We start from the raw sequence: 23,906 nt of genomic DNA on the forward strand, positions 1-23,906 counted from the left end.
GCTGGAGCTTGTCCAGGGAAGAGAGTGGAGCTGGGAGGATTTGGAGCACCAGGAGAGACTGAGGGAGCTGGAAAGGAGCTCAGCCTGGAGCAAAGGAGGCTCAGGGGGACCTTGTGGCTCTGCACAGCTCCTGACAGGAGGGGACAGCTGGGGGGTCAGGCTGTGCTCCAGGGAACAGGGACAGGAGGAGAGGGAACAGCCTCAAGTTGTGTCGGGAGCGTCAGGTTGGACATTAGGAGGAATTTCCTCGTGGAAAGGGTTGTCCAGCCCTGGCACAGGCTCCCAGGGCAGGTGTGGAGTCCTCATCCCCGGAGAGATTTAAAAGCCATGTGGATGTTGCACTTGGGGACATGGGGCAGGGGTGGCCTTGGCAGACTCTGTGTTCTTAGAGGACTTTTCCAACCTAAACCATTCTGTGATTCCATAAAACACACTTGCTGCAGCTGCCACAAGTTACCGACCACAATTACTCAGGGTATTACTTTGTTCCCTTACAGGTATCACCGCTCACAACACTTCTGCCCCCTCCTCTTTTCCTGTAGGCCCAGCAGAGGTTTTTCTGCATCTCCAGCACTCCAGAGTCTCTCCCACTTCAGATTTTCTTGCCACAAAACATCCGTCAAATACATCTGGCTGTGAATTGGTCCTGTGAGTACAGGACAGTCTCCAGGGCTGTTTTTACACAATCACAGAATCCCAGAATGGTTTGAGTTGGAAGAGACCTTAAAACTCATCTCATTCCACCTCCTGTCATGGGCAGGGACACCTTCCACTATCCCAGGCTACTCCCAGCCCTGTCCAGCCTGCCCTTGGACATTTCCAGGGATCCAGGGGCAGCCACAGCTTCAGGATCGTGGAGTTTTCCATCTCCAGCTGGAAAATACCTGATATTTCATTCAAACACTCATCCCTGTCTCTCAAAGTACAGCTTGATTCCACAGAAGGCTCACAAAGCAATTCTTGCAAGAGTTTGATCGAAAGACTGCAGGGATTTGAAGACAGACAGAAATTGTCAGCTATTTTCTGTAGTCCATTCTCAACTGCATAATTTATAATCACTCCTCATCGGGGAGTGAGCTCATGGGTGAAGCTGCTGCTCCTCTCTTCAGACAAAGAGCTGCCATCTGACAGGTCTCAGCTATTTTGGCAGGAAATATGATTCATTTCTCATCGCAGGCATGCAGCTAGGTGCAAATTATGAGCCCAATTCTTACATAAGTACCTTCATTTGCTAAAATTACTGCTTATTCTCCTTCTAAGAAAACCTGATCTTGCCATTCAGCTCATGTCTCGCCACATGAAGGAAGGTGCACCTGGAGAAGAGATGTGTGAGGGGCACTATCCAAAAATAGTTTTCTCTAAAGCTATGACCAAACAGGGAATGTAAAGCACCCTCCTACAGTGTCCTGCTGTATTTGGGGGCTCTCTTAGGTTGCCTGGAGCCTCCCACCAGAGATATAAAAGTATTTCTGTTGAGCTGCAGCCATGTGTTTCACTGAGCCATCTGTCTGGAGTTCTGCAAGCCTTGCCCAGATCTTTGTCTCCATCACCTTCTGTGGCTTTGCTGGACATCTCAGCAGCTGGAGAGAGCCCAGTGGTCCAGGATCAGCCAGCACATCTACCTGGATCCATGGAATTGTGTCATTACACTGACAAACAGCTCGTTTTCATGTCTGTCACTGCTCTACCAGCAAAACCACATCTCCTGAGACAGCACATTGCAGCCCCACCTGAGCTACACATAGAGCTTGTCTGCTTCCCATGTTTTTCTTATCTCTTCCAAATGCTGGCTCCTGTATTTTAACCACCATCCCAATGCACCATCAGTATGTTGCATCATTTTTAGAGTTCAGGACAGGTGCTGATCTCTCTGTCACCAGTGAAAGGATACCTGGAGCTCTGACAGGGAGGGTTTAGGTTGGATATCAGGAAAAGGTTTGTGAGAAACGAAGCTCACTGTTGTCAAATTTTAAACATTTATTAAGAAAAAAGACAATAGGGGACAAAACAAAAAAACCCTCTTGTTCCACAAAGTAGAGAGTACAGCACTGGGTGCTTAGCTACCGATGGGGGAAGCCAGAGGCACACCTTCTGGCTAGGGGATACAGTTTTTATAACCCCCTAGCCCCACCTCCTTCAGGTGCTCCGGTTGGCTCTTTGTCTTCAGTCCGCCTTGGCTCATCTTTTCTAGGGTCTTCTGATAGCTTAGCTGCTTGCCCAGCTCTCCCATTTCTTAACCATAACATTTGAGTTAGCCACATCAAATTAACAATTAGACATAACAAACCTATAGAGGTATCCATAACATACACAGTTAGCCCCAACAAATCTACAGAGGTAGCCATAACATTTATCAGTTAGCCCCAACAAATCTGTACAGGTGGCCATAACATATATACAACCATTAACAAATAACCATAACAAATACCTCATAACCCTTTACAAAAGCCAACTCCATGACTTCATTTATAACAGGTTCTCCCCCAGAGGGTGTTGGGCACTGCCCAGGCTCCCCAAGGAATGGGCACATTCCTAAGGATGCCAGAGTTCCAGGAGTGTTTGGACAACTCTCTCAGGGATGCCCAGGGTGGGATTGTTGAGGTGTCTCTGCAGGGCCAGGGGTTGGACTCCATGATCCCTGTGGGTCCTTCCAATTCAGGAGATTCTGTGATTAATGTGATCAGTTATTAATGGGAATTATTGACATCTTTCCTCCTAGATCCAACAGGGGAAGTGTATGTCCTACAGTCACAATAAAATCTTTACAATTACTTTCTGGTGCCCTTTTACAAGGTGCTAAAGTGCTCATTTCTCACAAATTCTACTCCACTATTTCTGAAGAGCCGTACGTATTTTATTTTGAATTCCATTAATTCCAGCTGGACACAGAGTTCAGCTGGAGCTGACTCAGTTGTTGATGTAACAGTGTAAAAACTGGAACTGTCCAACTGTTTAATTAACATCAGCTACCATTTCATAGCTGCTGTTCCTGGCAGGAGCATGGCTTGTCTCGCCTCCAGAGAGACAGGGAGTTCTGATGTGGTTGTCTTATCACAGAATCCATAAAACCATGGAATGGTTTGGATTGGAAGGGACATTAAATCCCATCCAGTGCCACCCCAGCTATGGCAGGGACACCTTCCACTGTCCCAGGCTGCTCCAAGCCCAATGTCCAGCCTGGCCTTGGACACTTCCAGGGATCCAGGAGCAGCCACAGCTTCTCTGGGAATCTGTACCAAGGCGTCCCCACCCTCCCAGCCTGGAATTCCATCCCAACATCCCATCTAACCCTGCCCTCTGTCCCTTTGAAGCCATTCCCCCTTGTCAATCACTCCATGCCCTTGCCCCAAGTCTCTAACCCCATCCCACGTTGGGACGGAGCTCCTCCTCCCCTTCTTGCCCTGTGGTTTATGTTCAGCTCTCCTGCTCTCGGTGCTTCTTTCCTCCTCTCGCGCACATTATTCACATCCTCGCGCACATTATTCACATCCTCCCGCTCGGTTGTTCCGCCTCACGCCTCAGCCCGGCACTGCTGCCCGGGACAGGGGGACAGAGCAGCGCTCCGCGCCCAGCCCGAGCCGCGCCGGGTGCCGCCCCACACTTTGGACCCTCCTGGCTTCCCGTCCGCCCCAGGGGAGCGACCGGCGGCGGAGCCGCAGCCTCAGCCGGAGGAGGCGGTGGCGGGACGCGAGCCCTGAGGCAGCCGAGCCGCTTCCTCCTCCTCCCTCCTCCTCCTCCTCTTCCTCCCCCCCCAAGATGGCGGCGGACCCCGCGGATCAGTTCTGCGTGGCCGAGGAGCGCAGCGGCCACTGCGCCGTAGTGGACGGGAACTTTCTCTACGTGTGGGGAGGATACGTGGTAAGGCGGGCGAGGGGACGCGGGGCGGCCGGGAAGGGGCGGCGGGACGGGGCTGCGGGCGCGGGGAGCGGAGCCCCGGGCGGGGCGGGGGGAGCTGCCCGCCGCCCCTCAGCCCTCGGCGGGCAACCGGGGCCGCGGCGCGGGCGCTGATTGGCTGCGGCGGCCGCGCGCCGTTCGAATGGCGGCGGGAGGCGCTGAGGGGACTGAGGGGACTGAGGGGATGGCGCTGAGGGGATGGCGCTGGGGACCGGGCGGGGATATCCGGCCGGGGCTGCTCCGAGCGCCTCGTCCCGCGGCCCTTTCCCTGCGCGGGGGTGTCCGCGGTCAGCGCCCTCCTGCCCCGCCTCCGTCACGGAGCACGTGTGGGGAAGGGAAGAGAAGGGCAGGGCTGGCGGAGCGATTCGCTCTCGGCTCCTTCCAACGTTCCTTCCAACGTCCCCTTGGTCCCTCCGAGCGCTCAGCGCCTCTCCCTTCAAGCCTCAACGGCTCTAATTTCTGCTCTGTTTTTCTAATTCGTGTTCTTGTTGCCGAGTCCCCCCGTTTTTTATTTATTGGTAGTTGTGCGGTGCGTACAGTGTGTTTTCCTCCCGCAGAAAGCACTGTTGTCGCCTCAAAAACAAGCTAAACCCCACAATTTCTTTCTTTTTTTTTTTTTTTTTTTTTTTTTTGATTGAAAGAACGCTTCTGGTTCTTTCATAAGTAAATCTTTGTGTCTTTTAGCTCTGTGAATTCAGCCCAAAAGAGAGCTAAGAGTGATAATGCATTAAATACATCCACTTCGTTTGGCTTGTTGTTTTTCTGCTTAAGTTTATCTGTTCATCTTATCTGTCTGGGCACATTGGACATAACATGGAAAATACTCGTGTTTGGTGTAATTCCTGGTCTTGATCAGGTGGAAACTATTTCTATAAACATATTTCATAATCTGTCTTTATTTTTCATGGGCTAAGGTAACTTTAAAATGTTCAAAACTTGTCCTTCTCTGCTCCACCAAAGAATTCTAGTTGGAGACTCCTGGATTTAAACACCTTAATAACTCTATATGATTAAATATCCCCTAAATCACTGGTAATCTTTAGTAGTTTTCTATGCTGTGGTCTTCAAAACTGAGGTTGAACTGAGGTTGAACCGATGACCACAATGTTTTCAAAGGTTTTGTAATAAAAAAATGTAGATTCATGGCACAATCAAAACAGACAATGTATACTGACTTTAGCAGATAAACTTTATAAATGTTTTTCGTTGTTTATATATTTATCTGTTGAGAATGTAATGAAAATTGCTGCTCTTTAAGCAGCCCTTTACACAGATAAATCATTTTTCACGTGTTGCTGGTGGACTCCTGCCCAGCAAACTTTATTTTTGGCATCGGTGTGTTTGCTCAGGGTTGGTTCTGGGGCAAGTGCTCGACCTTTGACATATCCAGATTAAATTGAGTCGACTTGTGCACGTTGCAGAAGCTGCCAGGAGGGTGTAACAGCAGAGCAAAGGCGCCTGGCAGAGTAAATGTACCAAAAATAGGATGTACCTGCCTGCTTGGCACCTTTCAGAGGGAGAAAGTCATCATAAAACATCACTTGAAAGCAAGTAATCCATATCGGTAACTGAGTTGTTGTTAATTAAATTTCAGTTTTGTATTTAACTTCTTCACATTGATTTTATTTTGATCCAGTTTTTATTTATTTACTGACTCTGGCTGCTTACTCACTGTCAGGCTTTAATTTCTTTCTGGTGCCAAGGCAGTAATTAATGCTGTAGTTCTTACTCAGCATGAGTACTGCATTTTTTTGGGCTTCCTTCTCCTGTTTGTTGTTTTTCCTCGTTGTTATTTCCCAAATCATTTTTCTTTCTTAATGGCCTCTGTTTGGGAGTCTTCATAAATCCTTTTTTCCAACAGAGGAATTAGTTTTCTCCTTTATATTTGACATTTTGGTCTTTCAAGTCCCTTCCTGCAGCTGCGGCAAGTAACTTTTTGTGTTTTCAGTCCACTTTTTATATCCTGCTTTTTGTTCTACATTTTCCCACTATGCCAATGGAAATGCCTCCTGATTAAAAGTATCTCCCTCAACAGAAGAAAATGAGTTTTAATTCAGGACTTTCAAATCTTGTTGATGTTGTGCATCTTTTTTTGGCAAAAACTTAAGTTGGTCAATCTGTGCCTTTATGGAGCAGTCCTAAGGAGGAATTAAGTTGTTTATATGAAAAATAAATTAGTTTTATGATCTCAGCAGCACCGCTGTGGTGTGACTTCTGCTCTGGTGGATGATTTCTTCAAGATTATTCAGTGTTGCTAAGTAACATGGCTTGGCATTTCATGTTGAGAGGTACGGTGTGGAAAGCAGAACTGATTTAACATTTGCATGTTCCCCTTGTAGTCAATTGAAGAAAATGAAGTTTATCTGCCCAGCGATGAGCTCTGGATCTATGACATGGACAGTGGGCTATGGCAAGTGGCTTCATTTCTATTTAATTATCACCTAAAGCTGATTTTTGCAGAGATGACACTCATTGGCAGCCAAATGTCATGTGAATTTGCAGGTGTTTCATGTAAACACGGAAGGACAGACTTGTGCTGCAAATTAACTCCAGGAAACAAATTCATTGCTAAAGTATAATTATTGTGTTCAGGGGAATGTTGGAAATGGTTGGCTCAAGGCTCTGTTAACACAGGTGCATTTACTTGGCAGTTTATTTTGGCTTAGTTCTTCATACATTAACTTTTACGTTAGAACAGATAAACGTTGGGCACTTGGGCTCTTGAACTAGTTACAATTAAGCATTATTTTTTGTTACTAGTTGCATGTACGGCTCAACTCAGAAATTACTTATAACTTCCCCTTTTTCCTTTACTTCCCCCTTTTTCTTTCCTTCCCCTTTTTCCTTTCCCCCTTTCTTCTTTCCTTTCACCGTTTTTCTTTCTTCCTTCCCCCTTTTCTCTTTCTTCCTGTTTTTTCTCCCTTTTTTCTTTCTTCCTCTCTGCCCCCTTTTTTCTTTCTTCCTCTCTGTCCCCTTTTTTCTTTCTTTCTTTCTGCCCCCTTTTTTCTTTCTTCCCCTTTTTTCTCTTTCCTCCCCTTTTTCTCTCTCTCCCCACCTTTCGTTTGCTTTCCCCCCATTCTCCCCCACCTTTTCCCCATTTTTCCCTCCTGCCCCCTTTCTTTTGCTCCCTTTCTTTCCGCTGTTTCTCCTTTTTCTTTCCCCTAAGTCTTCCTCCTTTTTCCTCCCCTTTTCCCCTCTTTTCCCCCATTTCTTTCCCCCTACAGACCATGCTTTGGTGTCCCTTTCCTGTGGGGACAGAGTTGCCCAAAGTCCCCTCACCCTCCCTTGGTTTCCCTGATGTCCCAACTCACCTGTCCCAGTGCAGCTGTTTGTGCTCACAGGGAACTGGGGTCAGGAAAGTGATCTGGATTAAATATAACTTTTTTTTAGAGCCTCAAGTTTTCCATTTCTGACATCACAGCAACGCCACATTCTCATGTCAGGAATTCTTGGAGTTAATAGTATTTCCAGGTTTTGAATAATTAACATTTCAGCTTTACTGAAGGTCTTTTAATATGAATTTCACCTTCAGAAAAGTCAAGGTGCTTTATAAACACACAATATTCACCTGGAAATTCTCTTCCACCACATGAGCCCAACTTCAGCTGCAGTTCCTCATCCTAGTAACGACCCAAACTGCATTTTCACCCTTAAGTCTAAAAATTCTAAATACATCTGCTTGAGATTATTACATTTTGGCAGATTTGAAGTGGCCTAATGTATTTTGTTTTAAATTGCAGGACAATGCACCTGATGGAAGGGGAGTTACCCACCTCCATGTCAGGGAGCTGTGGGGCGAGCATCAATGGGAAGCTCTACATTTTTGGGGGATTTGATGACAAAGGATACAGCAATCGGGTATTGTAGTAATTTTTTCCCCATAACATTTGATTTAATAAGCAAGAATACTGACTTTGCTGTTTATCTGATATATTTATATTGGAATTAAAAAGAAATTTGAGGAAAAGCATTATTTTTCTAAAGCTTTCTGGTTTTATGCCAGTGCTTCCCCAGCTGGTTTTTTAAAAAATATTTTGACAACCTTAATTGAGAGAAATCTCAGAATATTACTTTTACTTTTGCTCTTTGATAGCAATTCACTTTCTTAAATAATCAGGTGGTAATTAAGGTTCAAATAGAGAAACCAATTTTCATTGTAACTGAAAACTGAATTAACAAAGTAGATTAAATCAGTTGTTTTATCATTTAATGTAAATAAAATCAGAGTTTACTCCTGACTAGAAAATCAGGGAAATTGAGCCTCTCATCAAACTTGCTGCCAATTTTCACCCTTAAACTGTGTTTTTGTGGTGTATTTGGCATTGTTAATTCACTGCCAGTTCTTTTTTATTTCCAGACTCCTGGGGGTGGTGTGTTGTTCTTTTTGGTGGTGATTTGTGCTTTATCTTGAAAACTTTGTAATTTTTTTTTTCCCTTTCAAGCTGTATTATGTCAATTTGAGAACAAAAACCGGAACCTACAGGTGGAAAAAAATCACAAATTTTAAAGGTCAACCTCCCACACCACGTGACAAGCTTTCCTGCTGGGTGTACAAGAACAAGTAAGACATTAAAAAATATTTAAAATGTGTTAATTGTAGAGAAAAAGTGCTGTAAAGTGAAGAGCACTCAGGTTTGGGATGCAGGAAACTCTTAATTTTTAGCTTGACCTGCTGTGGGATTTTGTAACAAATTTGCAACAGAGTTTCCTCACGTGTGAGCTGAAATGTAAATAAATAAAACCCCACTTTAGGAGAGGGGTGGGATGTTTAAGGAGAGTTTGTGGAATGTTTTGTACTTCAAAAAGTCATTATGTATCTATTCTATGGTTTTAACACATTAAAAATCAGTATAAATATTATTTTAAGCGTTAAATGATTACCTGCAATAAATACATTTAGTGTGTTTTCAAGGATTTTAACAGCTGGCAGTTGCAAAGGCATTTCAGTGATTATCTTCTGAGAGCTGAGTCAGCCTAGGCATTTATGTTGTAAAAGTAACTACGTGTGTTTAGAAAATAGACTTGGCTAAACAGAAATACTCCAGATTTTGTGTTTATTATGGAAAATGTTTGGATAATGAGGCTTAAGTGATCACACAGAGGTGCCATGTCAGTGCTTTGTTATTAAAGCTGCTACAGACAAGTCAGAATGTGATTTATGGTGAACATTATCAAATGGAAATGATTTCTCTGTTTCTGGACTCCACATCTAAAGAGCTTTTTGCATAACCCAGCAATGCCCCTGGGTTGTATCTTGGGTTTGTAATTCTAATTTAACTGCTAGAGAGAGGAAAATGCAGATATTGGAACGACTGCTTAGCTGGTAATACAAGATTATTCAAAACTAAATGCATTTATTCACAGCATTGTGTCATCTGCATGCTGAGAAAATCACCTGGTTTAGATGATGGAGTGGAACCTTTTCATTTTAAAAAGATTCCTTACAGATGGCTCTTTCCTGGCTGGAATATTGGGATGGGAGGTGTCTGATGGTCTTTGCACTGGGAGATTGAGTATTTCTTGGTTGAAAAATCTCATTTTAAGCCAGAGGGAGAATTTTGTGTCCCAGGCAGTCTGTGGGACAAACCTTGAGAACATTTCTTGCCAAAATATGGACACAGAAGGCCAATAAATACAGCAGGAGCACAGGAATTTCACTGGGGAAGGGCAGGAATTGGAGCATTTCACTGTCCTGGGTGTTATTCCCCATTTTTGCCTGAAAACAGCACTGATAATAAACTTTTGGAGAGAGGAACAGAGCCTTTGAGGTGTCAGGAATTTCTTTCCTTGTGTGGGTTTCACTCAGGCTTGTTGAGGGTGTAGCTGTGACCTTCACCTGCTTAAGGGTTGCATCATCACCTGCAACATGAAATATTTTCATTGTTTATGTTATTGCTAGTGCAGTAGCAACCCAAAATACTAATTATTCCAGCTTATCCATTTTAATCTTATTTACAGAACAGCTCAGTGAGGTGATTTTGTTGTTTCAGGCTGATCTATTTCGGGGGTTATGGCTGCAGGAAGCACAATGAGCTCAGTGATTGTTTCGATGTCCACGATGCATTTTGGGTAAGAGATTTGTCCTTTCCATTCCCACTGATTTGTCCTTTCTGATTGGGAAAAAACAAAAAGATCCTTTTTACTACCCTTGATGAGTAGGAAAATCTGTCTGATTTTCCTTTTATTTATAGCATCAGCAGAAATGGAAATTTGTAATCTTTGTAAGATTTGAAATTCCAGATATTGCACATTGGGAGTGGTGGTTGTTCCACATATTTCAAGTTCCCAGTGCTGGGCTTGGAGTGCAATGAATTAAATGCTGTCAAAGCAGGAAAAAGGCAGGATTTTAATCTGAAGACATATTTTAAAGGTGAAACTCCCAGAAAATTTTAGAATTTATTTCTTTGAAGTAGCAATACGGAATTTACAGCTTCCCAAGCCTAACTGATAAACACTCTTAGTTAATTTATTGAAATTATTCTCCAGAAAAATGCATGGATTATATACTCTCCTACAGTAATTTCTTACAATTAATACAAAGATAACTGATCATAGTATTGACAGGAAGCTCCTGACATCAAATGTTAAAGACTGACACACAGGAATTAGTTTTATACAATCTTTATTTCTCAGTGTGTTACAATAAAATTTGGAAGGTGAAATCTGTCTGCTGCAGTGTCTGGTATTGGGCCCAAAGCCAACTTTCAGGTGTTGTCAGCCTGAACATCCCTGGGTGCTGCTGACCTTCAAGCAGAGCTGAGCTGTGCATCATTATTAAAAATGTTACCACATCTTTTAATGAGATTAAAACCACTTTAGTTTATTTTCTCTTTTGACAGATCCCTTCCAGGTTTGTATCCTTCAATAAGCAGAACGATTTTAAAATAAAAAATGTTTTTCTTTTAACTTTCTTCTTTTTTTTAGGAAGGACAGATATTCTGGGGATGGCATAATGATGTTCATGTCTTTGATACAACCACACAGACTTGGTCTCAACCAGCCATTCGAGTGAGTGGTTTTCAGTCTCATCTCTTGACAAAATTGTGATTTGACTGCATTTTGAATAATTACTGTGCTCTAGAAATTGATGTTGGCAAAAGCCATTTGAAGGGACACCTTCCACAATCCTAGGTTGCTCCAAGTCCTGTCCAACCTGGCCTTGGACACTGCCAGGGATCCAGGGGCAGCCACAGCTTCTCTGGGAATTCCATCCCAGCCAGGAATTCCCAATTCCCAATCTCCCATCTCTCCCTGCCCTCTGGCACTGGGAAGCCATTCCCTGTGTCCTGTCCCTCCAGCCCTTGTCCCCAGTCCCTCTGCAGCTCTCCTGGAGCTCCTTCAGGCCCTGGCAGGAGCTCTGAGCTCTCCCTGGATCCTTCCCTTCTCCAGGGGAACATTCCCAGCTCTCCCAGCCATGTTCCATCCCTTTGGAATATTGTGTCCTGTATAATTAACATGGATAACCTGTCACAGATAACAGGTCTGCCTTATTGAGATGAAAATATTCTATAAAGTTCCTAAAATCCAGGTGAGTTTATATAAGAACTTGTATATTTTAAAGAGTGTCTGACACTATTTGATGATCTTTATAAGATGTTCTAAAATTCCTATAAAACCAAGTGCAAAAACAAAAATTACCATTGCAAAGTGAAAACCAGTTTTGCCAGCTTTAGTTCTGATTTACACAGGGAGGACGTTTTGGCATGTGGATGTAACATCAAATTTTAAGATGTGATTTCCAGAGGATTTAGCAGCAGTTCCTGATGACTTGTACATCAGAAAATAAAACTGTCCAGGAGATTTGCTGTTGTTCTGAAAGATTATTTTGGTTCTTTCAGGGTGGAGATCCACCTCAGCCTCGAGCAGCTCATACATGTGCTGTGCTGGGAAATAAAGGTTACATCTTTGGAGGACGAGTGCTGGTAATTAAATATTTTCTTGGCAGTCATATTATTTTCCTGGCAGGTTATTTTTTTGTTTTTTCATTTTGTGGTAGGAAAAAAATCCCAAATGTCTTTGGCCTAACCTGTATGTTAAAGACTCTCAATCCAGGATGCTGTTTGTCATCACCCTCTACCAAAAGAAGAATATTTCTGTCTGTAATATGTAATGATTGTCCCAAAAAAGGTAAAACACAGATGACTGTGTGGTAAATAACAGGTTTGAGTTGGCTTTATAATTTAATTTGGCCATTTTTTGCACATAAATTACTGAAATACAGATGTCTGGAAGAGGTAATAGGCAAAAGGATGCAATCTGTGCATATTTAATTCAGGGCTGGATTGTGGCTGTGTGATTTTAACTCTTCCTGACTTTTTTTAACTTAAAAAAAATAAAATCATAGGCATCACCCCCCTGATTATTTGTACCTAAAAACCATGAGGCCACCACTGGTAAGCAAGGAGATGCTAAAACCTCTCAGCAACACTTTGAATTTCTCCAGTGCTAATTAAAGGAGATTTTCTACTCAGTTCTTCTCTGCTGAAGCATTAATATAAGAAGAGATTCTGTAAGGCAAGTTTAAAACCCTCCCAGTTGAAGTTACTGTGCACTCTTGTATTTTATTTTTAATTTAAGTTTTTAGCTCTTTTTACTACAGCTGATTTAGAGCCTTTAATCCTACTCAGCTAGAGGATGAGCCTGGATGTTTTCTATCTCCAAAAAGTAACAGTGAAGAAGCTTTTGAAAGCCTCCAGTGCTGAGTTCTGTTCTAGGAAAGAGAAGGACAGAAACCAACCCCTCACACCAAGGCAGGGGCAGAATGCAGAATGACCACACCATGGCCAGGCTGAATTGCCTCCCACAGCTGCAGGAAAAGGTTTTCTTTCAGTGCCTTTCCAGAGCGAAGAGAAAAAAAGCAAATAACCCAAATTGATCCTGTTTGTTGTTGCCATTATGTGAGCTTTGATTCAGGATCTCTGGAATTGTTGCTCAAGCCTGAGAGAGAGAGAGAGAGAGCTGCACTCAGATCTATAGGTTTGGACAAACTGGGTTTGCAAATGGAAATAAAGAGATTTGAGAAGAGATTGAAAAGTCAGGGTTATCCCTGCCCCAAGTGAGCCCTGTGCCTCTGCCATGGACTTGCTCTGTGTGCTCCTAACTGAACCCTTGCTGACCACAGCCAAATCCTGCTCCTCCCTCAGGGAGCCTGAGAGGGAAAAATCCCACGTGTGAAGATGTAAAAGTGCAGCTCAGACCCTCCCACCCTGCCCTTTATTCCTGAGCACTTCCAAAGCCTCCTTCCCTCAGGGTTTTGTCAGTGAGGGTTGTGCTCACCTCAGGGCTGCTGCACTCTGGAGCTGCTCTGGAACTCCAGCTGGGTACTCAGGCAGCCTCTGCAAGTGAAATTATGATTTAGCTGGAGCTCACCTGTCATTTCCCCACTGTGCTGCTGCATGATAAGATCTGTCCTCAGAGGATTTGCCCTCAGGCTTCTGTTTAACTCTGTTTGACTACAGGATTCAGAAGGCTCTGATCTGAAAAGGTTTTTTCTCTTCAGCTTCCTTAAAAGCTTGTTAAATTTCAGTGAAACCACTTGGGAAAGCGTGTCAGAGAAGAGTGAAATTGTGGAAAGGTGTATTTAATTCTGTAGGAGAGCAGCAAGTGTAATTTTCACCTTGGTGATTATTATTGATCCATTTTCTATCCTAGCAATAAATGGAAGGGAACATAAAAAGGTGAGGGAATATTCAGTGGGGCTTGAGGAATTAATGTAAGTCGTGAAACAAGAAAGCTAAAGACAGCAGAAAAGCACTAAATTTCCTGACACCAGGAGTAATTCCTCCCCAAAGGATGAAGTTTTGCTTTTCTCCAGAAATTAAGGAGCAAATACGGGGTTGCTCTGCTCCTCCTTCTCCTTCTAGTTCACCATAATACAAATCTTCCCAGGGAAAAGGCTCTGCAAGGAACCAGAAAGGGCCAGGAAGTGTCATGAGGCTTCTCCTATTCATCTTTCTGGGAGGAAAGGGCACCTTTTTCCAAACTTGGAGCTAGAACTGGTAAAAGAAGATGATGGTGATGATGATGAGAATCAGTTGTACCAGGAATCATTTGAAAACAGGCTCAGAAGTGTTATGTGGACTCTGTTCCTTCAGGTAAGCCCCTGGAAAAACAGGAATGGGAGAAAGTGGGAAGGAAGGAGAGTTAGTCCAGAAGTTGATGCAAGTCTTATGTTTGATTTAAGTGGAAAATTTTCATGTTGAGAGTGAAGTAATAAACCAAAAGCGTTGCAGCAGCTCTTCACACATCTGGTGCCTTAATGTAAGCATGTTTATATTTCCTGTTACCCCTCCTGTCAGCAAAGATCAGAAGATTCATGGAGCTGCAATCCTTCCCTTGGCAGAGCTCGGAGCTGGAATAGCAGTTTGATTGTAAATCCAGAAGGGAGAGCTGCAGAATTCCCTGTCCCAGCAGTGAGCTGTGAATAATGTCACCCTTAAAGCCTTTCATCGTGCTGCAGAGCTAATCCTGAGACAACGCAGCTCCTGCTTAATGTGCACTGGGCTGCAAAGAAATGAACTTGCCAGAGAGAAGCAGAATGGCTCAGGAGCCCTTGTAGCTCAAAGGGAAATGCAAACCCTCTTAGGAGGCTTGGTGCTCTTAAGCCAATTAAGAATCATTTTAGGATTGTCAGCAGAATGGTTAAATACGGCAGGAAAGAGTTAGAAATGCATGAGAAACTGCAGGGAAACTGTGTGGCGAGTGATGATCCTACAGCTTGTGTGCTTTCCTGCCTCCCAAAGAAGGGTTTGGGTAGAAAGGTGCTTTTATTTGTTAAAGTCATGGTAAAGGAGTGAATCTTGGACAGAAGTGTCCAGCTGGTGGTGTTTTGAGTTCACAATGAGGTTGCTGTAATTGTGCATCTGTCCAGCTGTTGAATCGTGAGAATGTAAAGATTGTAACACGTTGATTTCCCAGGGACCAGGAAACTGAGAACTCCACCTTCTGCCTAATGCCTAGGAAAGGAAAGTCAGCGAGGAGGTCTTGAACAGGATCCTCTTGAAACCTTAATATTCAGCATAACAGCAACTTCCTTCCCTTGCTTTGATAAGATATCCTTCATATCAAATTGTGTAATTCCAACATGACTAAATATTTTCAGTTGTAGAGGCCAGGTTGTTGGGTTTTCCCCAAGTGTGCAGAAGATCCCAACTGCATTTTGCTTTCTGCTTGGATGATTTGGTCCTCATCCCCTTCAAAGGCACCAGAAGGAGCAGGAAACTGGATAGACTTTGTCATGGAAGACAGATGAGTTCCCCTGGCTGTCAGCTGGACCACACTTTGTTGTTATAATTCACCCTCTTGAGGGATAAAATCTCTCAGGCAATGCCCCAAAACCCTCACAATCTGCTTTTCTTTACCCTATTGCCCTCTCCAAAGTCATCCCAAAATGCTGGTGACCATTCTCTTCCCAGGACAGCAAAGGGTTAGCAGGACTGGGGCAGAGGAGGCCATAGCATTCCTGAAAACCTTGCTGTTCCCTGAAATCCCTGAGAGACTTCCCAGAGCTCTGCTGGACACCTCTGGAAGTCCTTCAGACCCCCTGGCCGAGTTCTCAGGGGTAAAACCACTAATTTCAGCCTAGTTCTGCCTCAGAGGATCTGCAAGCTGGAGAAAGGCTTATTCTAATAGATCTATGGACTGCCCAGGGAGAAAAGGAGTTGGAAGGTAAGGCAAGATACATTTCCCTACTTCCCAGATGTTTGTTGTAGTGCCCAGGGGAATCACAGCCACCAGGCAAGCAGAGAAATCCTTTCTCACCTTCTCCACCACCCCCAAGGCAGACAGAGACTTTCTCCATCTCAAATTGCAGGCAGAGAAGCAAGTGGAATGATTTCCCATTTTATTTTATTTTATGGCAAATGCTAAAGGGTCCTAAAACCTTGTCCTTGCTTTGTGAAAGGGAAAGAGAAAAGCACAGTAATGGACTTTTTATGGGATTACACTGAGTTCAGCACCTACCAGGATACTCCAAGGAGTAGTGACCAGACAGGAGGATACAAACTTCTGATCAGAATGGCAAGAAAAATAACATGAGGCACCAATAGGAGAGTAAAACACCTTCTGCATTTCCCTGCCATGAGTTCTGTGGATGGAAGTTAAATACATTTGCAGGAACTGGATAAATATCACCAAGTTCTTCACTATTAAAAGCTAAAATTGGCCCCATAGTGCTGTTGCATGGCTGGAAATATTCCTGACAGGCACTTTCCTGAGAGTTGCATGGTTTTTGTGAGGAGAAGAGCTTTTCATCTGCCACATATTTCAGATTTATATTAAGGCACAAGAGTAGAGATTTCTTCAGAATATTGGAATATTCTATCCCAGGAAGGCCTCACTGAAATTCTTTGTTGATTGTTTGCTTAAAATAACCCAACTGGGATTTTATTTCTTTGTTTTAGCAAACCAGAATGAATGATTTGCACTGCCTGAATTTAGACACTTGGACTTGGTCTGGAAGGTAGGTTTGCCTCTGTAACACTTAAAACTGAATTTAGAAGATGGAAACATATTGTTAAAGAGTTCCAGAGCTATTCCTGCAGCTTTTCCAAGAGGAGAATGAGGGTTTGGGGACTGTTTAACAGCTGCTACATTGTGATTTCAATTGAGTTTAATTTGCTGGTGGTTACTAAGTTTCTCCTGTTCTGCACCAAAGCATTGATGATGCTTTTTAAAGCACAGCATGGAGTGATTTAACACCCTCATTTTCAGGCTAGGTACATTTATCCATATGGAATTCCAGCTTTGATGGCTTTTTGAATGCTGATTTTACTGTCTGTAGTTGGGCTAATTACAGCACAAATTGAGGAAAGGGCTCTTTCATAAAAGTCCATGAAATCCTAAAAAATGAAGACTTTTCTAAAATTCAATTTATTTCTATATTGTGCTCCAGGAATACCTCATAAGATTTATCCATGATTTAGTATAGACTTGGATCATTGTAAATTTAGGAATCTTCTATTCAGCTATTGCAGCGCCTCTGCAAAGAGTCTTTGAGAGACTGAAAAAAGATTTAAGACTAAAAAAAAAAAAAATCAAGATATTGGGGGGAAAAAAGAGTCTTTTCACAGTGTCTGCTGCTTTTGGCACCTCACAGGAGGTAAAGTGTTCATATTCATTCATTATTTATTTCATCTCCCAATCACAAAAGGAGCTAATAAATATTTAGTAGTAAATAATGATTTTATTTACCAGCCAGTCAAGTTTTTTTCTTACTCAACTCTACACAGCTTTCTTAAGGAATTGCAGAATATGAACCCACTAACCCAGGCTTACTGTCCAGCAGGAGATTGCAAGATTTATTTTAGCTGCCACTGCTCAGAAGTTGCTTTCCCTTCCTTGAGCTCTACTAAATTGTCATTCAATATTAGATTATTTCTGGTACTGGGATCATTTCTTATGCCCCAAAATTGAAATTTTATCACTTACCAGTAGCTGTTTGATATTTTTTTTTAACCATCAAAGCCTAGGCTGCCCCTTGGCCAATTTTAGATATTTTTTTCCTAGAGTTGTGCAAAGCACACTTGGCTACAAATGCCAAATTTAGCAGGGCAGTTTTGCAATCCCTGTTTCATTATCTCTGATCCTTCAGCCTTTGCTTCCAGATGGAGAATTCAGCAATTCCCAGCAGCGAAATCCTTCCATTCCCACCCAGGGCTCAGTGCAGAGAAAAAGGCACAAAGGACAATAAATCCCAGTTGTGGTTGTCAGGACCTGGATTTCTGCACTGGGACAAAGGAAATTCAGCTGAGTGTCTGCACTGCTCAGGCTGAGCTCTCTGTGTGTGCTACAAAGTGCAGTGATAAAACCAACCAAAACTGGGTTATTTGGGATATCCTATTTGTTTGGGATCTTTACTATTCTCATTCTCAAGCAAACCAAACTAAAAGTCAATTCAGTGCAGCTCAACTGAAACAGATTTCAAATTACATTTTTATAGCATGAGATTTTAGCAGTAATAAACCTACATCTGTTTTGTACTTAGGAAATCTCCTTTTTACTTACATTTATTTCAAAGTTTGGGTGACCAGCTGCTTGAAGAGGTGGTGGCTTTGGGATCAAAGCCACAGTCCTGGTGTCATTTAAAAGGATTTTCCTAGGAATGGAGAGGCTGTAATCCCTCAGGATTCATTAAATTTTATGTGAATTAACTATTTCCCTACATGTACATGAAGTTTATTTGGATATTTAGTCTTTGTGGTTTTTCACAGGGAAAATACCCAAGGTGGTTCTAGGACAAACTCTGAAATTTTCTGCCAAGTTAATTTTCAGCATTGTTTGAAAATTTGGGGTTTTTTTGTTTCTTTGTTTCACCCAGGATTAATATCACTGGAGAGAAACCCAGAGATCGCTCCTGGCACACTCTGACTCCAATAGGGGATGACAGACTTTTCCTTTTTGGTGGACTAAGCTCTGATAATGTTCCTTTGAGTAAGTAATTTCCAGATGATCATTCCGTTGTGCACTTCAAATCACAGAGACAGGCTGGGGGATAGTCTTATAGGAGTTGCTTTTGTAGGAAAGGCAGCTTGTTTTCATGAAAAAAACCCTGAAATTAGCAAAAATAATTTTAAGAGAAATAAAAATAATTATAATTTTATAGATAAATCCACCGGGAGGGGGTGATTTTCTCAATTTATCCATAAAAAAGAGATGAATTGTATTTTAATTCTGGATTTCAATGCAGTGAGGGTTCTGTGACAACATTAAATTACAAAGAGTGAAAAGATGCAGCATCATGAAGTGATGTTACTGCTATCTAAATACAACACAGAGCTGTTAGTGGGAATAAAAAAGGGAATTCTTTGTCCCAAAACCCCACTAATGAATGTTCTTCCATTGCAGGTGATGGTTGGATCCACAGCATTGCAACCAATGGATGGAAACAGCTCACCCACCTGCCTAAGAGCAGGCCTAGGTACAGAAACATCAACCATGTGTGCTGAAATCTAATCATTACAAATAACCCATTTTAAACTCGTGAACAGTATTCTTAAAGAATATTTTAGAATATAAATGCAATGGGATTGAATATTTTGCTTTAACGTCTTATTTGCCTTCATACCTGATACATCATTTTAAATTTGTGTATTATTTAATTGTGTTACCACTGATGCTTGTTTGCATGAAAAGATGTTTTTGTGATGAAGGATTTGGGTGTCCAACTAACCTGATGCTTTGTAGCCAAATTATTGTTCTGTAAACAAATACATAAAACTTTTGAGGAATTAATAACCAAGGAGAGTAATAAAAGCTCATTGATGTTGATGCATTTTTGGAAACAGGGGAGGAAGGAACAGTGAAGAAGTTGATGCATCTTTGAGGGTTCAAAAGCAAAATTGAGTGTTAACACAGAGTTTAAAGCATATCTGTGTTTATAAGTTAAATACTATTGAGCTGATTTGCATTAGAAAGTAAATACTCAGTTTTTCATTGAATTAATTCTCTGCATTCACCCAGGAACTCTCAGCACAATTTTATATCATTCTTTTAAGTACAAATATGTCCACTCCAGGTCTGCTTCCTGCCTGTTACTGAAATACCTTCACCTCCATTAATTTTCTTCCTGTTTTATCCTATTCTGGGCTGTCTTTTAAATCCAACAGCCACAGCTAAACCAGCTTCTCTGCTTTCTTCCACTTCAAACTCAAAGCCCAAATAAAAGCAGACCACATTAAATAAAACTTTCAAGCCCAAGTAAAAGCAGACCACAGCCTCACATTTTATGATAAGTGATATTTTCTTTTTGTGATCTTTTTATGATACATAAGGACCGAGGAGTCCTTAAATTCAGCCCAGCAGTAGCAGCCAGGGGTCTGTTCAGTTCTTCAGTCTGCTAAACCTGGAAGTGTGGATGAAAGGAGCCATACCAAAAACCTGACTTGAACTATATTTAAGTGTCAAGTATTTGCACCATAATTGTATTCACTGCAGGATCTCTGCAGCTGAAAAAGGTCTAAGTCAGTTCAGTTGCTCCTATGACTTAAAATGCAGGGCAGTAATACATGTATGTTTACTGGTTTTATATATTTCTCTTATTTTGTAATAAAATTCATTAATATCTTTTCCTGATGCTTCTGCAACCGATTCCCTCCCTAAATTCTGTAAAGAGAAATTTTCTTCAACCTTCAGTTTCAGTAATTTCTAAAAAATTGCCTTTTCAGGTGGTTCTGAATTGGTAGAAAACACTGCTCCTCTTTCTGTCCATCAGTTGTACTTCAGCCAGCGTTTTGCATTCTGGGTTAAAATAGTGTTAAAACTGTTTAACTCGTGGATTCCCAATGTTTTCATTCCCATGTCATGCTGTTACTGTGGCTGGAAGAGCACTGTGTGATTTCAATAACGTGCTTTGTCAGAATGTTTAGGTGATAAGTTAGAGCAGCCCATGGGAGGACAGAAACTCTCAGGCAGTAGGAAAAGCCTCAGGTTGCAAGCTAGAATGTCAGCAGAGTCAAGGCAGGAAAGGCTTCCCAGTGTTCTCCGTGACCAAGCCCAGGCCAGAATTTCTCTAATGCAGATCAGGGAGAGACAGATCTATCCACAGGTATGAGGAAGGGAAAAGGTGAGGAACATCCTAAGGACTGATGTGAATGGACTAAGAAAGTGGGAACATTGATTTTTGAATGAAATGTCCGTGGTGCATTTTATTTTGGTTCAGTAGCTCCAAAGTCCAGCATCTTGTGATGATCAGTGGTGATAGCCCAGCAGAAAAATCAAATTAAAATAAATCTCACAAGGTGTGGCTGCTGAAGGAGCAGAATCTTTGTGAGAGCAAGATTATAAAATCAGGCTTTGCTTCTGTGAGGTCTTTATCACGTATTTTTCTATGCACAGCACCAAACGTGGTGTGATGTAAGTTGTTGACTCACAGAAAATAATCCCAGGGATCTCTGGGGGAAGTGTAAGACTGGGGCAGGATAAGTGGTGATCCAAGTACTCAGGGATCTGTGTCAGTACTGAGAGCCACAAGAATTGTACTTGTGAGCCAGAGAAAGTGGAAAATTGAAAAAGGAAAAGCTTTTTCAATTTTTCAAGCTCTGTAAAGTTGTCTAAAAATTTTCCACTGTGGTGGTAAATAAGACCAAGTTGATATGACTAGAGTACAGAAGAGTTGAATAATGACAAAATATATTGGTCTGTATGAAAATAACTCTCGTGAGGTGGGGAGTCACATTGCTCTCTCCTTTTATATTATTAAACAAAAAAAGTAATATATTTTAAGGTATTGTTTTTTACCTCTGAAATAATGTCTTTGTCTTGCTGGTAACACACAACTCCTTGTTTCTTGGGCACTCACTGTATTTCTGGTTTTATTCCCAGGTTGTGGCACACAGCCTGCCTTGGACAGGAGGGAGAAGTGATGGTGTTTGGTGGCAGCAAAGATGATTTGCTTTTTATGGACACGGTCAGTAAACTGAACAGTAAATCCCATCACTAGGATAATTATAATTGGAATAAAATCATGGAATGGTTTGAGTTGGAAAGGACCTCAAAGTCTGTATAATCCACCCCTTGCAATGGGCAACCTTCCACCATTCCAGGTTGCTCCAAGCCCTGTCCAACCTGCCCTGGAACACTTCCAGGGATGGGGAGTCCAAAACCTCTCAGGGGAAATAAATTAATAAATATATTTTTATATAAGATTAAAAAAAAAAAAACCTAAAAAAAACCAAAAACAAAAAACACCAAAAAAACCCCAAATCAACCAACCAAAAAAAACCAAACAAAACCAAAAAACACCCACCAGATTGAGACCTTGGCTCTTGGCTCAGATTGGTAACTGAAACCATTATAAATTACACACCACTGAGGAAATTATTATAATTTACACACCACTGATTCCAGTGAGGAATCCCCACCTGAGGCTTTCTTGACCAACACAGTAAAAAGGAATTCGTAATTCAGATTTCTTATAAATAGTCAGTGAGGTATAATCACTGCACATGGTAATAAATGTGACATTAATCTAGAAAACAGCACTACTGCTGAGAAAAGCTGTTTACCATTTTAATAGTTCTTTTTCTCTCTTGATCAGGGTCACTGCAGTGACTTGCTGATATTTCAGACTCAGCCTTATTCCCTCCTCAGGTGAGTTGGAGTTACGGTTTGGGTTGGGAGGGAATTAAATCCCATCTTGTTCCATGGGCAGGGACACCTTCCACTATCCCAGGTTGCTCCAAGTGTTATTTGAGCCCCACACTCCTGCAGAAATTGGGTTAAATACCCCATTACCTCCTCAGGAAATACCTAGACCCTTCAGTGTGTGATGCTGCACAGTTGAATCACTGGTGCTGTGTAACTCCTCCTGCACGTGTACCCTCAACACCTGTAATTAACACCTGTAATTAATGCACCTCACCAGCTTTTGTTAGGAGTCATTTGTTAGAATATAAACTATTCAATTTTTTCCCCCCCATTTTCCTTCCTCAGGCTGTGTCTTGACTGCATTGGGAAGAACGTAGCTCTGTTGGAGAACCAAATTCCCTGCTTGCCATCCAAACTCCTGCAGGAAGTGCTGAAGAAAATCACCTTCTGGGCTGCCATGAGCCACAGGCAGGAGAGGAAAGCTGAGACTGAAAGACAAAACCAGCTCCACTCCACATGAATCAGGGCAGGGAACCACTGGGACACCTCAGGGTGGTTTGTTAGTGAACTTTGCTGCTGTTCCACAGCAGCTCTGTGTTAAGCTGCGTTTCTAAGTGAAGTTTGACAACAAATCCTTTTTATGGGAATCTTTTGTTTCCTGCGTTATGGAAAACTGATAGAACTTCATTTCTAGGTTTTGTTCACCTCTGCTGTCGTGGTGTTGACCACACAGCCCACACAAGTTGTTCTTTTGGAAGGGGACATGATCCATTTCAGTTGGATAAAACATGGTTTAAAGTCTAAAAATCCTCCTTGGCCTTATCCTGTCAGCCTTCCCAAAAAGATAAATTCAACTCAGTGTCTTGGGGACATTCACACTTTGTCAGTCTTAAAGGTAACAAATTTGCCACCACCACCACCAGATTTTGATCCCACCAGCCTCTGACCATCCAGCCAAACCATGGAGCTCACACCTCACGCTCCAAGTGTAGGAAAATCCATCAGGGAATTGTGGAACTTGAAGAAAAAGCTGCAATGAGCAACATCACCTGATCTCTATAGGAAAACTTCAGTTCATCACCTAGTTTTACTGTTTCTGTCATCAGGAAGTCCTTTTGGAAATAAGTTGTATATTGTATTTTGGATGTGCAAAGTTTATATTTCATTCTTGTTTAAAAAAACAAACAACAAAGTTGCTTATTTATTGTTTAAAAAAAAAAAGCAGATGTAGTACTGGTTATTTTTCTGTTTCAAATATTTAGTTAACAGGAGCACAGTCATTAAAATTTTATAGAGTTGAAGCAAGAGCCATTTTAACAAGTTTTTGATGTTTTTACAATCCGTAAAAATTAATTATTTGGGGAAAAGAGGTTCTGAGAGGAGCAAATTTGTATCAAAAAGGAAGTTTTTTGACTGGGAATTTTAACAGCCTAATTTGATGTGCTGATTTGGGGGAGGAGGAGTTCAGATGCCACTCACATCCCCAAGGTGTGATTCTGGGGCTCAGGTGCCAATGTTTGAGGGGTTTGGGATTGATTTTGGCATTTGGGTCAGATGCCCCCGAGGTTAATTTTGGGAGAGCTGAGGTGCTCCCTAAGGTTAATTTGGGATTGTTCAGGTGCCCCCAATGTTAATTTTGGGGTTGTTCAAGGACCCCAAATGTTAATTTGGCATGTTGAGGAGCCTCCAGGGTTAATTTGGTGTGGTTCAGGAGTCCCCAGGGTTAATTTTGGGGTTGTTCAGCTGTCCCCAGTGTGAATTCTGGGGGGTCTGGGTACCCCAAGGTTAGTTTTGGGGTTGTTCAGGAGTCCCAAAGGTTAATTAGGGGTGGTTCAGGAGTCCCCAAGAGTAATTTTGAGGTTGTTCAGGTGCCCCCAATGGGACTTTGGGGTGTTTGGATGCCCTCATTGTTAATTCTGCAGTGTTCA

General features: G+C 42.2%; 1 protein-coding gene across 3 annotated transcripts; it reads left to right on the top strand.

Annotated features, from left to right (window-relative positions):
- Window positions 1-3,379: 3,379 nt before the first annotated feature.
- KLHDC1 (kelch domain containing 1) lies at window positions 3,380-23,283 on the top strand. Of its 3 annotated transcripts, XM_085060927.1 has the most exons (14): window positions 3,380-3,858; window positions 6,234-6,304; window positions 7,635-7,752; window positions 8,337-8,455; window positions 9,885-9,963; window positions 10,819-10,902; window positions 11,733-11,816; window positions 13,758-13,988; window positions 16,296-16,354; window positions 18,212-18,324; window positions 18,739-18,811; window positions 21,214-21,298; window positions 21,929-21,981; window positions 22,324-23,283. In XM_085060927.1, exons 1-14 carry the CDS (start codon window positions 3,757-3,759, stop codon window positions 22,496-22,498), a joined length of 1,446 nt encoding a protein of 481 aa, XP_084917053.1. In that variant the 5' UTR covers window positions 3,380-3,756; the 3' UTR covers window positions 22,499-23,283. The 3 variants fall into 3 exon arrangements, with proteins under 3 accessions (XP_084917053.1, XP_084917051.1, XP_084917052.1); XM_085060925.1 differs by lacking the exon at window positions 13,758-13,988 and having other exon boundaries at window positions 3,387-3,858; XM_085060926.1 differs by lacking the exons at window positions 6,234-6,304; window positions 13,758-13,988 and having other exon boundaries at window positions 3,785-3,858.
- Window positions 23,284-23,906: the final 623 nt, after the last annotated feature.

The sequence above is a fragment of the Lichenostomus cassidix genome, chromosome 5, assembly GCF_008360975.1.
Source record: "Lichenostomus cassidix isolate B80296 chromosome 5, HeHo_3.0, whole genome shotgun sequence".
Lineage (NCBI taxonomy): Eukaryota > Metazoa > Chordata > Aves > Passeriformes > Meliphagidae > Lichenostomus > Lichenostomus cassidix.